Source organism: Felis catus, chromosome C1 (genome assembly GCF_018350175.1).
Source record: "Felis catus isolate Fca126 chromosome C1, F.catus_Fca126_mat1.0, whole genome shotgun sequence".
NCBI classification, from domain to species: Eukaryota; Metazoa; Chordata; class Mammalia; order Carnivora; family Felidae; genus Felis; species Felis catus.
Genome location: NC_058375.1, coordinates 167,491,348 through 167,508,156, shown reverse-complemented (window position 1 = coordinate 167,508,156; position 16,809 = coordinate 167,491,348). Strand labels below are relative to the sequence as shown.

At 35.5% G+C, this 16,809-nt stretch overlaps 1 protein-coding gene across 5 annotated transcripts in view; it reads left to right on the top strand.

Annotated features, from left to right (window-relative positions):
- ZNF385B (zinc finger protein 385B) overlaps positions 1–16,809 on the top strand; it is a 406,146-nt gene that overhangs the window by 205,351 nt on the left and 183,986 nt on the right. Inside the window, exon 1 of one of the 5 annotated variants that reach the window (XM_023259517.2) lies at positions 1,177–1,325. The exons of the other annotated variants lie outside the window; for them this stretch is intronic. Coding sequence (XP_023115285.1) covers positions 1,316–1,325 — 10 coding nt within the window. The 5' untranslated portion in view covers positions 1,177–1,315. Of the gene's footprint in view, positions 1–1,176; positions 1,326–16,809 lie in introns of those variants that run through there. 5 annotated transcript variants of the gene reach the window in all.

The following is a 16,809-nucleotide window of genomic DNA, read 5'->3' as shown; positions in this document are numbered from 1 at the left end:
CCTGTCAATGATGTTGGGGAACAGATTTCTTGTTCAGTCTACCCTGAAACTGTTTTCACTCTTTCTGTCTCTTTCTCTCCCACTACATTCAGGGAGAGTGCTTTTCTTGCATGATCCCAAGGTGTCACGCTCCTCCCCTTTCCCTTTCTCTGTTCTCTTTCCACAAAAACAACTCCCTACCCTCTGCAGCTTTTCTCTCCTTGAGTTCACCTCTCTGCATTGTGTACTTGCTGTGTGGTTCAAGTTATGCAGATTGTTGTGTTAATCCTCAGCTCAATTTCCTGGGTGTTCAAAATGGCTTGATACTGATCTAGCTGCATTTCAGGGACAAGACAAGCTCAGGGCTTCCATGTTCCTCCACCATCTTAACCACCTTTCACCAATACACACAGTTTTTATCTCATTTCTATTTTAGAAAACAGTCTTAAAAATCACATTCAACTTATTGGCTTTAGTGTTATCTGACATGCTGTGTATTCTTCTGTTGGGCTCAGATATAGATTTTTCTCTTTTTAAATTGTTAATGCACATCTAGTAGAAGAAGAAAAAGAAACAAGATATTCCTTTGTTAAATGTTCATTGCAATATTCTTATTGCTTTAAAACTGTAAGGTTTATTCTCTCAGGAGAAACTGATTTCAGAAATAATTATCTTTGTATTGGAATCAAACAAATAATCCATTGTGGAACTGAAATCACATTGGAGGCCCAAGCTCATAACACCAAGTAATAAGTATATTTGCATTCTATGATCCTTGATTAGTGATATAATTTTAATATTCAGTGCTTCTAAAAACATGCATATTATACAGAGGTTATTTTGTAACACAATTTCTTTTTAGTTTGTAGTGAAATGTATTTTAAATTCTTAGAGAAAAAAAAGAAGGGGAGAAAGAGGACAGTTACATTTTTTAAATATGATCTTATAAGCTTATTTGCATAAGTTTAAATTTTGTTTCTTTGTGAATTCAGTAGAAAATATTACTGGAATTTTAAAGACACAGCATAATCAATTCAGAATTTACATCTCCAACCCCAGTGAAGTAACCTACTTTTCCATAATTTTTTTTGGCTCTGTATGCTGAGGAGGCAACATCTACTGACAGTGACTGTATTGTTTGTTAGTTTCCACCGAGGTGCACAGTGAGTGAGTGGAGTCTGTCCGGTACTCCAGCAGGCATAGGATACAAGGAAGAGTTTGTGAAGGCTCACACTATCTGTAACAAAACGTGTGGCAGGTTAACGTACTTCTCAGCTCTTTATACCTTTGTTACACATAAATTACAGACAGACTGAATTGACTTCTGCTAAGAAACATGCTTCTCGGTAAGTAACATACCTTCCGAATGGTAGATTTGTTCTGAAGTGATAGAAAATATATATAGGGAGGTATACTTGGCTTTGGATGTAATTTTCCACATTTGTACAGATTTCATATAGTGCTGGGCAATGCCATGATTGGTATTATTTGTCCTACTAGGATTTTAGTTGATGAGGTATGGCACCTTAGAATGATCTTGGACATGTATGTATAAATTAAAGAGGGAGCATGACTAGCATAACTATACTTTTTTCCCTTCCATTAAGATGAGCACAACATTTGGGGGTTTAATTAGTAGTTGTTATAGACAACAGAGTCCATGTGATCTAAGTGTTAACATGACTTCTGGTTTAAAAATATGTTGCACTTCCATATGTTGTTAAAATGCTCTGATATGTCCTCTAGAAAGAGCTGGTTCTACATGATCATTTTATTGATATTTAACATATATGGGAATGCCTAGATTGTCAGTTTTAACATTAGTTTCAAGTAGGAGAACATTGAAAAAGTGAAGTGTTAAGCATATTTTTAGTAGTATTCGCAATTATATCTTAAGTGTTATAAAATATTTTTAAATATAGCATTTGCATACATTAGTCTTAATAGAAATCTGGCAAAACCTTTAACAGAGAATCTGACATAGGGAATCTTTCTCACTTTATAGAATATAATTAAATTAGAATTTCGTTGGAAGCTACATAAACATTTTTAAAATGCTTCATACATTAAAAATGCTTCATTTATTGTCAAGTTAATATTGTGAAACACTGGTTGAATTTTATGCCATGGATTATTTATTTTAAAAACATTTTCTTACTAGAACGTGTCAGTAAGTGTACAATGCATTATGGAATTTTCCAGTTAATAAGGGCTAAACAAACATTTGAAATTTCTAGGAAATTAAGTGAAAACATCTTTTATTGCGATGGTTATACTTTGACCAGTTGTACACATTACTTCACATGTGAGAACAATTTTAGCCTTTACTGGAGTTATTCATTATGTCACTATTTAGGGATGTTTGATACCCATTTGGAACATAGTAAATAGAACTAGGTTGGTAGTTTAAAAGATAAATTATATTTGTACTTCATTGTCAGGATGTTTGAATAATTTAAATATTAGTTAAGTCTCCACAGATTAAGCCTAAAATTGATGATGTATTTTAGACGTCAGTTTTTGCTATAATTTCAAGCCTATTTATTATTCTACTTAGTAACAGTATACTGTTATGAAGAAAATACTGGACTAGGAATGAGGTGACACATTTGGTTCCTGACTCCTCAACACTGCTCCTAACCTCCTCTATAAATCTATAAAATTATTTCATAGAGTTTTACTTTATTTTTGCTATTCCACTTCTGCCCTCTTAGTTTTTATTATCCTTTCATGTTGGTGGAACTATATACATGTATAAAAAGAATTGGATGTTTTAAAAAGAGCCTTAATTTAATTTAATTTAATTTTAATTCCAGTATAGTAACATACAGTGTTATATTAGTTTCATGTGTACAACATAGCTATTCAGCATTTCCATACATCACTCATCGCTCATCACAAGTACACTCCTTAATCTCCATCACCTATTTCACCCAACCCCCACCCACCTCTCCTCTGGTAACCATCAGTTTGTTTTCCATATTTAAGAATCTGTTTCTTGGTTTGTCGCTCTCTCTCTTTTTCCTTTGCTTATTTGTTTTGTTTCTTAAATTCCACAGATGAGTGAAATCATATGGTATTTGTCTTTCTCTGACTGACTTATTTTGCTTAGCATTATACTCTCTAGCTCCATCCACGTCACTGCACATGGCCAGATTTCATTCTTTTCTATGACTGAACAATATTCCATTGTAAATATATACCATACGTTCTTTATCCATTCGTCTATCGATGGGCACTTGGGCTGCTTCCATAATTTAGTTACTGTAAATAATGCAACATAAGGGTGCATGTATCCCTTTGAATTAGTGTTTTTGTATTTTTTGGATAAATACCCAGTCGTGCAATTACTAAATCATGGGGTAGTTCTATTTTTAACTTTTTGAGGAAACTTCACACTGTTTTCCACAGTGGCTGCACCAGTTTGCATTACCACCAACAGTACAAGAGAGTTCCTTTTTCTCTGCCTTTCTCACCAACATGTGTTATTCTTGTATTTTTTATTTTAGAAGGGCCATTCTTTTATATGGGGGCTCCCTTCATATTATAAGGTTCAATGCTATTGATGGGGAATGAGTGATGGAAATAATTTACTATAGTTGACCTGGCTTCTGGAAAGTGCACCTAGGCTTGTGTGAGTAGCCACCATTTTATTTAACATTTACCAAGGTCCTGATACATATTTTTCATAAGCTTCAAAGTCAGAAAATCCTTACCAATACACATCTTGAAGGTATTTTTTTTAATCCTTCAATTTAAATTATCTAAACAGTAGCTTCTTATATGCAAAATCTCAAAAGATGTTACACACCGTATCCATTACTTCTCCATTTACCCAAGATTTCTCCATCTGACTGGAAAGTAAAAGTTTACAGACTTGAGCCTTTTCTGTCATTTCACTGAGATAATTTCACTATGGCTGAGGTGGCAAAGCATGAGCTTCAGATGACAGGAGTTTGAATTCCTCTACTCTGCCTCTACTTCTGAAAGGTTTCAGGAAAATTGCCTTTGTAAACTCATTTCCTCTATACAAGTGGATACAACTGTTCATCTCATAGGATTGCTATAAGGATTGAGTAGGTGATATTTATAAATGTAAACTGTGGTACTTGAGCCTTTAAATTGGTGACCAGTAAATTGTAGACAATTACTGTTGTTTTATGAAATTATCAACTCTTGATTTCTATTAGAATTTACCCTTCATTCTAGGATTGCTGCAACTATATGGGTTTTATGAAGTTATTCACTCCAGTGTTCCAATAAGATGACTGAATTATTTTCCTGTGTGAATTTTGAGTCAACTAGAGCTAACTCTAAATTATAGTCATGAGCTATAATTACTTCAATGGTTAAGACCATTTTGGCCTCTGGGAGTGAAAAGTTGTATTTTATAGTGCATGTGAAAGAAGTATTTGTGAATTCAACTCTGTCTTCTATTCATACCTGGGTTAAAATGAGCCACGGTGTCGAGCTGTTTCTTTGGAACATTACATAAACTTACTTGTTCTTGGCCACATAGCAATTGGGAATATACAAACAGACCTGAAAGGAACCAAACAGCAAATCTTCACAGGCAGGAAACCCAGTATTTACACATTAATCAATAGGGTGATGGTCACTAAGGTGGCTTATGACTAAGATTTCTTGTTCATCATGAATGGGAGCTGGCATTTTCAAGTACTTACTTCATGTTAATGTGTTCAACGGGACTAGACTGAAGCACAATTGTGCCACAGGCATTCCGACCCAGAGCCTCTCTGTTCTCCTTCCTCTGCTCCAGTAGGGAGTGCTCTCACATTCTTCTCATTTCCCCCCATCAAACTGGTTTTTCCATCTTCTATTCACACTAAAATGTACATGGGTTTTGGTGCTTCACCAATATTTTCTATGTATTCATATTTTAACATACAGAAAAACTTTAAGCCAGAAGTCTAAGATCCTAACTCCGTGCAATTTGAAGTAATAGCCAGTGGGTTGGAAGGTTTTGGAGCAGCAAAGAAAAACAGATACATCTTTCAGATTATACATCCTCATTACCCTCCAAGGGGCAAAAATGCATTCTAGGGAAAAAAAAAATCTTAACTCTTCTTATGTATAAAGCACAGATCTACATATAGTCTGTATGCACAGATATACATATAGTATGTGGTATATCTGTGGTATTAAATTTTGGTGGGTAGGGTGATTAAGAAAAAAAGTGTCAAGAAGACCCCTTGGGGGTGGGGGAAGATGATGAAAAAAGTTGAGAAATGCTGCTGTAGATGAGAATTTTAAAGGACTCTTAAGCCTGTTGAGTAAGAATTCTACTGAATTTGTGCTGAATATTTTCAGTATGAAGTAACATACTTCCAACTTAATACTTACATTGAAAAACAGTATTTATGTTCTAATAAGTCAAATATGCTCACTTGTACCTTTTACTCTTTAATTATAAGAGTAAATAAAGGAGAAAGACTTAAGAATGAGAGGTACTTAAATTTGAATTCCACCTCCTCTCTTATTTGTTTTGTGACCCTTGGCAGATCACTTACCCTCTTTAGGCCTCATTGTTTTTGGCTTTAGTTTACCTGGGGATCATTGTGTCCACATTTCTATAACGTCAACATTGTGTATCGTAAGTATTAATCAAAATAATGTACATAAAACCTTCTACACCTTGCCTAGTACATTATAAGTGGATGCCAATTACTAGCTATAATTCTTTGTGTTGTACCTTTCTGTCAGTTACTTTCTTAAAATTATCATAGAAAAAAAGATTTAAATTTGGGAGATAAAAGTATTGTTACCCATAAAATACAGAAGTTTCTCTAGGAAATATGTTAATATTGTCCATAAAGAGAAAGATAAATTTCAGGTTTCCTTTAAGCCAGTAACTATACTTATTGACATAAATCAAAACCAGATGAAATCTACGGGGCATCTGGCTGGCTCAGTCAGAAGAGCATGCAACTTTTGATCTCTGGGTGAGCCCCACATTGGGTGTAGAGATTACCAAAAATGAATAAACTTAAGTTAAAAAGACAGATAAAATCTAAATTAAACTCTTTTTGGTCAGAGGCAGTCCTCTGCTAAATTAAACTTTTAACATATCTAGTTGCTAATGTAGCCTGTTAATGTAGAATGATTCATTTTTCTGGCAGTTTTGTTGAAATATGTTTTATTTAAATTCTATTCAGCTGTGAAGTCATTATTTTATTTCCCCTAGTACCATGAGAACTCAGTATCCTTTGGAATTGATGTCTGTTTATGACATCACTTTTGCCAGTAATGTCATCATTTCCTGTCTCTGTATAGATAATATTTGCTTTTAGGTATTCACCAACATGTATTGATTTGTAGGCTAGAAAAGTTAATTGAAAGGAAGTAGTGCGAATCAGCTGGTATTTCAAGTTTGAAAATTCAAGTGAAGTGGAGTGAAATTCGGTATCGATACAACTCTTGAGGATTCATGTGAAATTGGGTGAATTTTAGTATCAATACAACTTTGGGGAAGATTATATTTGGGTTTTTTTTGAAAGAAGTGCCCATAATTCTGTCTCTCCCCACCCCTTCACAAGTGATTGCTCTGCTTTTGTGATAAATATTAAAACTCTAAACTACTGAATATTCCCTGGTTATTGATTTTTTTTAATTTTGTAAGATTAAATACTCTACAGATGAAAATCCAATGGAGAAGGAAGAGTGCTTTCATTGTAAGGATTGTGATGTGGCAAAACAGAATAAATGAGCAACTCTGAAATGCATGACATCCCTCCTTGCCTTTTCAGCTTATCTTCTTTTTAGGTACTTTATCTTATCAACATTGCTTCCCTTTTTCTGATACAAGTCCTTTAATAACAAATAACCATGGAGTAGTGTTCTCCATCCCAGAGTTTGGCTTTGAGAGCAGAAAATAGGAGTTTGAGGAGCAGAATTAAGAGAATGCTATGGATAAACAACATGCTTATCCAGCAGAAATGGCCCACAAGTAGTGGAATTCAGAAAGCAACAAGGATCCAATTATTTAATACTCTTCCAAGCTCTCCAGGGAGCTGAGAGAGTAGAGTTTCACAAGGTAGACAGATGTCACATTTCAAAAGCATATTAGAAATCAAAGAACCTTATTTGAAATAAAATATATTGGCTCAGATTCTGTCTCTATATCCTTCAAAAATCATACTCCAAAAGGATTTGGGGGAGAATTTTTGACTTCATAAAGTCATTGGGCTGCAAAGTTGGATTAAGAATAAGAATACATATCTACTAAATGACACCCTGGAAGTTCTGGTGTATACTAGATATTCTCTCACCCATACAGAATCATCTCATGTCTACTTGCTGCCATTTCACTGGAAGAATCTGAAAGTTTTCAAGATATTAGGAGACAAATGTTTCAGCAGAAATGGTGAGATTTGTAAGATAGCCCCTTTCAGGACTAACCAGTGAAAGCTTTTCCCCAAATCTGGAAATCTAAAAGTGTCACCCCCTAGAGGTTAGAGTAACCTTCACAGACTTGGAACTACATGATGAGAACTAGCATGATGAGAAATTAATATGGTACTTTTCATCATCCCTATTTCACTTAAGACGGACAAAGTGACCTAACCAAAACATGTCATCTAGGAAAATTGGAATTAGAACCCAATTCACTACTTCTTTCTATTCATTCACTGTGCTTCTTTCTCTTTCAGGTAGGTAGACAAGAGACCTGGCCCAGGTGACAGGCCACTATATATGTGGCACACTTGTATATGTGTGTGCTGGAAGGTCATGCAATGCCCCGTACTCCATCCCTTAATTCTGTATGCATCTCTCAGTCACCAAATACAAGGTCTTCCTCTGTAGTATACTTGAAAATTTGTGGAGCCAGACCAATGACTTTTTTCTGTTAAAATTGTTTTTGCCTCCTCTCACCCATGTGCATTTCTCTGTTTCTTTCTACAGAAATATTTCAAAATAATTCAGAGAAGCATCGCCAATTATTTTTCATCCCTTTAGAAAGATTAAAGTGTCCTTGACTGATGTGGGCCAGTCACTAGCCAGTCTGTACTTGCTCACCAGCCTGGGTATTACTGAAACAAGAGCATGTTGCCGCTGCTGGTCACATATTATCCTTGGCTTTTCCTTCTTTACCACTTTCTTGAGGCTTGTAGGTCACTTTCCTGTGGATGGAAGAAATAGAGATGGATTGGTTTGATAAATGACCTGTGCCTGATATGTTGGTTTTAAGTCTCATACAAAGTGAGAAGGACCTGACTATTCTATGGTGGGTCAAACAGTTTGATTGAAAGCATAATCAGCTGGGTTTTTCAAAGAGAGTATAATGAGGGATGTTTGCGGTGGTATGGTAAGTGTGAAGGGAGTCACCGATAGATGTCATCGTTCCTACTGACCCACCACAAACTCTTTCATTCCTGAAGAAGAAAGGAGAGGGAGTTAATGGAGGTGTCTAAATTTGGCGAGAGCTGAAATTGGAGGCTGTAAAGGATAGTACTCAACAAAAGCTGTTATCATAGGCAAGATGTCACTGCCAAATGCAGACAAGGAGGAAGACTGAAAGGAATATTCCAACTTCTCCCTTCTTCCCATACAGAATGGGCAAAGAATCTGGGATGAGCAAGGATCTGGGAGCAAACAGAGAACAACCAGCACGCATGGTCTCCTGAACTTATTTCAAAACATCTTTCCCATCCAGGATTTAATTTGAACAATAACTGATGGAAGTGTTCCTTTAATGCATCATATTCCTCTGTTTTTTTTTTTTAATGTTCTAGACATTTTAAAATTTTAACTCAGAATTCTTAATGCAAATGTTAATTGTTGAACTATGTAGTGGTAATCCATAGAGTCTAGTGAGGGGTTGGGATCTGTTTGCTTCTAAAAGAAATGGTTCCAACTTGGGGTGCCTGGGTGTCTCAGTCAGTTAAGTGTCTGCCTCTTGATTTCAGCTCAGGTCATGACATGATCTCACTGTTCACGAGTTTGAGCCCTGTGTTGGGCTCTACATTGATAACACGGAGCCTGCTTGGGATTCTCTGCCTCTCTCTCTCTCTCTCTCTTTCTCTCAAAAATTAGTAAATAAAAATTTACTTAAAAAAAAAAGAATGGTTCCAACTTGCCATACTTCTGCATTTTTGACCATGCGTTTTTATGGTCTGCTGGTATTCTGTGACATTGACTGGCAGGTGTCGCAGCTGTACATGTCTGTAGCAACTCTAGCACCTAGTTCTGAATTCAACTATTTTCATTTCTCTGTTCATTTAGAAAAGGCATAACCATCACTATAGTCATTTGCCCAACACATTTTTATTGATCATCTATTCTGCGCAGTAAAGGCCCTGAGAAAATTGAGGTAAGCAAAGAGAAAATCCTCCTGCCCTTAAGGAGTTTATGTCTTAAGTTTTTTCTAAGCTAGACTTTGAGACCTCAAGGACTCTCTTAAGGATCTTTAATCTTCTGATGCTTTTCTGAGAGGTGGGGGTGGGGGTGGGCAGAGGCACATTTTCTGGACCTTAGCTGAATTCTGAACTGTCAAGATTACTAAATAAATATATGAGGTATTCATGTTACTCTATTTAGTATCATTGTTGTCAGTCACTCAAAAAATTGTTTCTGAGTATTTATTACATGCTTGTATGTGTAGTGATTGAGAAATTAATAAAATATGTTAGTGTTTGGGGTACTGTTCATCTAGTTGGGAAGCAGATATGCAAATTACAAAGGCTGAGTGTCAAGGTCTATGGGTCCAGCAAATGATTCCATTGTTAGGATGAGAGTGACTATGAGAGTTACAGTAATAACCATAGTGCCCAATTTCCTGGCTGCTCAGGCAAGCAGTTTAAAGCCTCACTGTTAGTAATGTGTTGCTTTTATTTAATAGAAGTTCCATAAGTACTTACTTGTAAAAGTAGTGTTTCCCAGAATCCTACTGGCAGACTGTTCAACTCTCTGAAACACACATGAAACAGTTCCAAGCTCAATGTTAATACTAGGGATAAACCACATGATTCTCAATTAGGGGATTCAGTAGAAATTATGGTTTTAAAGATCATTGAACATGTACCTTATACTAGTAGTATAGACCTGGACTCTGGAAAAATGCTCACTGAAACTATGAAAACTGAAACCACACAATCATGAAAAAGTTGTCCTAATAGTGGTAGGCATTATTTATGTATCTGAGCAGTTGCAACTACGGACTCTACTACTACCTATAAAGTCATAGCCGTTGTTATATATCCAAAGCTATGAGAAATGCTTGGTCTAAGCCAGAGTTGGGTAATCACCTGATATGCTGAAAGGAAGCTCAACAATCCTAGTTTTTTTCGAACTAAGACTAAAACTTTTCTCTGATAGTACATTTTTGGCATGCCCAATGAAGCTCTGTCTTTCTAAACAATAGGAAGAAACACTCCTATGGAATGTATTTTTTATTTCTTCCTGATTTTTTTTCCTTATTTTTTTCTTTTTTTTAAGTTTCATTAATTTATTTTATGAGAGAGAGAAAAAAAAAAGCATGAGTTGGGAAGAGGCAGAGAGAGAGAGAGAGAGAGAGAGAGAGAGAGAGAGAGAATCCCAAGCAGACTCCACACTGTCAGTGCAGAGCCTGACGTGGGGCTTGAACCCACGAACCATGAGATCATGACCTGAGCTGAAGTTGGACACTTAACTGACTGAGCCACCCAGGTGCTCCTCCCTTATTTTTTTTCTACGAAGAGGTGTCCCTGATAAAGAAAAGGGAAACTAATATTAGCCACTTTCCCTGAGGACAATAATCTTCTTTAAGTTTTCCACAATATCCACAGTGATTGGGTTCACACCTTAGCTGCTACTTTAACACCAATCCATACACGTGTTATGATGCTATAGGTTTACCACCAAGGACCTAGGAAGCCTTTACAGAGCAACATTGACATCCTTTACCAAGTTATACATCATATTTGGAGTTCTCACAAAAAACTTAGTCTCAGAGACTGTCTTATTGGAATTTTGCTCATTCATTCATTATAGTAAAAGAGATTGAGTGGCTTATGTACTGTATAATATAGTATGTCCATGAGGCTGGAAAAAATATAAACTTATTTTTATACTGTGTGTTAGCTATATTTTATAATATTTTGTTTGGTGTACTTTTCTTCAGCCTCCAGACACATTTTAGGTGAAGTACTTCTAAATGCAAAGCAATATGTCCAATTATTAATCTAAAAAAGTACAACACATATCTTATTTTACCCATGTTTCTAGACTTTTTGGACACTGTTAGTATATATGTTTAGTAACTGCATTTTTTTCCAGATTAACCACTAAATACATTGCTTTACATTTAGAAATTTTTTTTATCTGAAAACACATTCTGGAACATACTGTTTCAAAATATAATTTACATATTGTTTAAAAATAAGTTTATCCCTACAAATGCCAAATAATCATATTGTACACCTGAAACTAATATAATGTTACGTGTCAATTATATCTCAAAAAAAAATAGCTTACTCTATGTTAGTTACCTAACTTTACAGACAACGTGTTTAATTTGACCCTTTTTTTAAAAGTCACTTTAAAAAAAAAGTTTATTATTTTCTGAGAGAGAGAGAGAATGAGAGAGAGGGAAAGAGAGAATGAGAGAGAGAGAAAGAGAGAGAGAGAGAATCCCAAGCAGGTTCCACACTGTCAGCCCAGAGCCTGACATGGGGCTTGAACTCATAAACCCTGAGATCATGACCTGAGCCAAAATTGAGTCAGACGCTTGACCAACTAAGCCACCCAGGCGCCCCTTAATTTGACCTTTTTGTCAGATTTTCTTCAAATGGTAAAAAAAAAATCTTGGGAGAAAACATGCATCCTGAAGATATTAAAGTGAGAATTATTTAAGCAAGTCAATGTGTTTTTCCTATATTATGCAGTTAAATTAATGTATGTCTTTGTGTTTTCATCCTTGAGTAATGTCAGTGACAAAGGGGAATCAACAATTGGCATTATTTCCAAATGTTTGCCATTTTGATACTGATAACTATTATGCTGCTTTTTGCCTTAATCAATTTTTCCCTTGTATCAGGGTATGACTGTATCAATTGTCTAGTAGATTTAATGCCGCTTAGCTGTCTAATAAGACAGGGAAATGTTTAGCTATCAGTCAGCCAGGTCTTATGCTGTGACACATGGATTCAAAGAAAATTCATAATGTTAGGTAGATAACCACAAAAGACTTTTGTGTCTTGGTTTCTCACCTCCCTACCTTATTGATTTGCTTTTTTCTACTTCTGATAAAGACAGTGAATTATCCATTGTGTATGGAATAAATGTGAGTTACTGATATAGCCAAATGACTGAAAAAGGCAAAGTGCTGCTTTCAAAATGACAGTTCGTTATAGGATTCCTTTTTCAACAATAATCCCACAGCCTGTGCACCAAGCTCAAGCATGAAGGATATCATGTTACCCTTTCAGCACTTACCAATATATTTATTACTTGGGCTTTTATTTATCTTCAAGCATCCCTTATCTTGAATAACGTATGGCACCTTCTCTCACCAATGCTCATTTTTTGTGTTCATCCCTGAATATAGAAACCCTATTTATCAAGCAAAAGTTTTCCATAGACCAATGTTCTAAACATGGATATCACATGGGAATCACAATTTATTTCTCTCTTTCATACTTTAAACATCCTCCCTTCTTCAAAAACATATTACTTAACATACAATCTTTCCAAGTGAAATCTCTCACTCTGCTTTTGTGGTCTTCTAGAATCTTCAGAGAAGAACTTTGTTACATTGAGTATAGACAACATATTACAGACATGACAAGACTCACAGGTCTTCTATGCCTCAAAAAGAAAACAATGATGAAATCATATAGCTGTGAAATGGTTATGTATATGAATTACTGGCTCATGCATTTATTCAATAATATGTAATTATTGCCTCCTTCATACCAGGCTCTGTGCTAAGCACTGGGTCTCCAGGGATGATGTTTCTTTTCTTCTAGCCTGGAAAAGTGGAGAGGAAGGATACTTGTATTGGGAGATGCAAATAGATATCATGATTGGAATTATGTTTTAAAATTTTACTTTGTACTGATTTTATTTTATTAAGTTTAACTTAAAAATGTTTAAACTAAAATATAACATGGGAAAACTTAAGAATATAGAAAGATATGTAATTAAAAGTAAAATTTTTCTTTCCTCTCCCCCAAGTCCTTAATCCTCTTTCCTCCAAACAAACTTTGCTAACAGATTTTATGCTTTGTTGCAGAGTAAAACAAAACAAAAAACTAAAACAAAACACACATAGACACACAAACACACGTACATATATATGTTTGCAGGCACACAAATAGTAGCATATGGTATATTCTGTACTTTCATATTTTCACTTAGTATTTTATCTGGTGTATCTTGTTTATCTGGTATACCTTTCCATAGAAGGACTAAAATTTTTGATAAAATCAAATGTTAGGAAAGATGTAATATTATATCAAGAACATTTATTTTTCTGAGTGAGTTTCCTATTACCTAAGAATATCTTAGTATTTATTTTTTATAAACAAGTCAGTAAACTAGAATACAATCAATATAGTTGGGCAATTAACATAGATGAATTCCTACCTCTTCTCTTTGGACATCATTCAGGTTTTAACAGTTGTCTTAATAGTTAAGAGATCTATTTATAGTAAAGCAATCTGTTTCAAAATCTCTCATTTCATTTAGTTACTATGTCTGGTTAGTTTCCTGTAGTTGGAATAGTTTGCCAGTGGTTTCTCTCTCTCTCTGTTTTTTTTTTTTAATTTTCATGATCTTGACTCTTGAAAATTAATAGGCCAATTTGGATTTATTTCATGTTTCCTCCTGATTAACCTTAGGTTATAAATTGTGGACAGGAATTATATGAAATCGATGCTACATTCCTCTGATTGAATCCTGCAAGGTCTCAGGTGATTTTAATTTCTCTTATTAGTGATGATGTTCACTTTGATTACTTTATAAAGTTGGTGTTTTCCCAGCTTTTCAACCATAGAGTTACTCTTTTATTTCCCCTTACAACTAGTAAGCATTTTGTAGGGAGTTACTTTGAAACCATAAAAATATCCCGTTCCTCATTAGTTTCTCCACTAGTTTATTTCTATCTGCATAGATCATAGTTTTCCATTTTATACACTTTATTTTTTTCAATTTTTAAAAAAGTTTTATTTATTTATTTTAAGAGAGAGAGAGAGAGAGAGAGAGAGAGCAAGAGCAGGGGAGGGGCAGAGAGAGGGAGAGAGAGAATCCCAAGCAGGTTCCATGCTGTCAGTACAGACCCTGATGCAGAGCTCAAACCCACAAACCATGAGATCATGACCTGATCTGAACTTAAGAGTCAGACACTTAACAGACTGAGCTACACGTGCTCCTCCTATTTTGTTTATTGAGTTATAATGCTGTTAGCACTTGTTTGGCTTTTTTATGTAGGTAGTCCTTATGAGATTTATGTACATACTCTGTAGACGTAAACATCCTGTTCTGTTTTCCCCCATCCCTGGGATCTTCTCAGCCACATACCTACTCTTTTTTGTCTTTGGTATAGCTGCTATTGAAGGAAACCTTACTTCAATACCACAGCCATAAAGCAGGAGATTATGGCTTTCTGATCACCTCTTGATGATTTGGAGCTTAGTGATCTGTAAGTCTTAAGACTTAGCTGTATGGAAGAGCCTAAATGTCCATCAACTGATGAATGGATAAAGAAATTGTGGTTTATATACACAATGGAATACTACGTGGCAATGAGAAAGAATGAAATATGGCCTTTTGTAGCAACGTGGATGGAACTGGAGAGTGTGATGCTAAGTGAAATAAGCCATACAGAGAAAGACAGATACCATATGGTTTCACTCTTATGTGGAACCTAAGAAACTTAACAGAAACCCATGGGGGAAGGGAAGGAAAAAAAAAAAAAGAGGTTAGAGTGGGAGAGAGCCAAAACATAAGAGACTGTTAAAAACTGAGAACAAACTGAGGGTTGATGGGGGGTGGGAGGGAGGGGAGGGTGGGTGATGGGTATTGAGGAGGGCACCTTTTGGGATGAGCACTGGGTGTTGTATGGAAACCAATTTGACAATAAATTTCATATATTACAAAAAAAAAAAAAAAAGACTTAGCTGTATGGTATGCAGGTCAGGAGCCAGGGGGCTCTAGACAGGTCTGAGTAGCTCCAGGCTAGAAGCTTCAGGTTGGACATGGCTTGGCTTGGCTTTAAGATTAAAGGGGCTTTAGGGCCCTGTATAGAAATTTCTACAAAGAAGATATACAAAAGGACAACAGGTACATGAAAAGATGCTCAACATCACTAGTCATTAGGGAAATATAAGTTAAAACCATAATGATATGTCACGTCAAACTTTTTTAATTGGCCATCATCAAAAAGACAAGAGGCAAATGCTAGCATGGATGAGAAGAAAAGTGACCCCTTATGCACTGTTGGTGGGACTGTAACTTGATACAACCACTATGGAAAATAGTATGGAGGATCTTCAAAAGACTAAAAAGAATTACCATGTCATCCGAGAATTTCACTTTTGGGAATATATCCGAAGGAAACAAAACATACTCAAAGAGATATCTGCACCCCATCCTCATGTTTATAGAACATCATTTACAAAGAGCCAAGACATAAAACAACTGAAGAGGTCAAAAGTACAAACTTCCACTTATAAGATATATAAAAACTAGGGATATAATGTACATCATGACTACTAGAGCTAACACTGCTGTGTGATATAAGGGAAAGCTGTTAAGAGAGTATCCTATGAGTTCTCATCATAAGAAGAAATTTTTTTTTCCTTTTTTCTTTTTATTGTATCTCTATAAGAAGATAGATGTTAGCTGAACCTACTGTGGTAATCATTTCACAATATATGTAAATCAAACCGTCTTGCTGTATGCCTTAAATTTATACAGTGATGTATGTCAACTATTTTTCCATGAAACTGGGGAAAAATAATGTAACAGCATCCACATATGGAAATCTACTTGACAGTTCTTTAAAATAAATGCATTTTATTGAGAAAAATATATATATAAAGTCATCTGGGAAGAAACCAATAAATATAGATTCTAAGAATTGAGGAAACAAAGATGTCTTCACACATGTAGACGGAAAAAAAAGAAAGGAAAAGAAAAAAGGAAAGAAAGGCATCTTGGGGTTCAGGGAACTTAAGCATTCTAGACTATTTATAGGGACTTCAGCCACATTAGGGTTTCCTAGGCTCTTTTGTGCTAACTAGGAAACCTGATCAGTTTTCTCTGGGGAATATTCCAGACTATAGCAGAAACTCACAGTTGTTAGCATTCTATTCACATATAGATAAAATGTAATATGGGAAATTTGAATTTCTGGAAGCTAGGACAAGTTTGTATCAGCCTTACCTGGAGGGCAAGCAGTCTTCTCCTGTCTAAAAGTCAAAGCCATTGGGGCACCTAGGTGGCTCAGTCAGTTAAGTGTCCGACTTCAGCTCAGGTCATGATCTCACGGCTAATGGGTTCAAGCCCTGCATCAGGCTCTGTGCTGACAGCTCAGAGCCTGGAACCTGCTTTGGATTCTGTGTCTCCCTCTCTCTGCCCCTCCCTCACTCATGCTCTGTTTCTCTCTGTCTCTCTGTCTCTCTCTCAGAAATGAATAAACATTAAAAAAAAGTCAAACCTGTGACATCTGACACTAACAACTAAAAAAAAATGTATGAAATTTTAATTGCTAAAGGTTTTCTGCTTCTAGATTACAGCTTTGCTTTTATCTATAATTATATTAAAATGGTATATTCATTGAAATCTTCTTCTCAAAGGAAGATATTCCTGGCCATTCTAAAAAAAATTCAA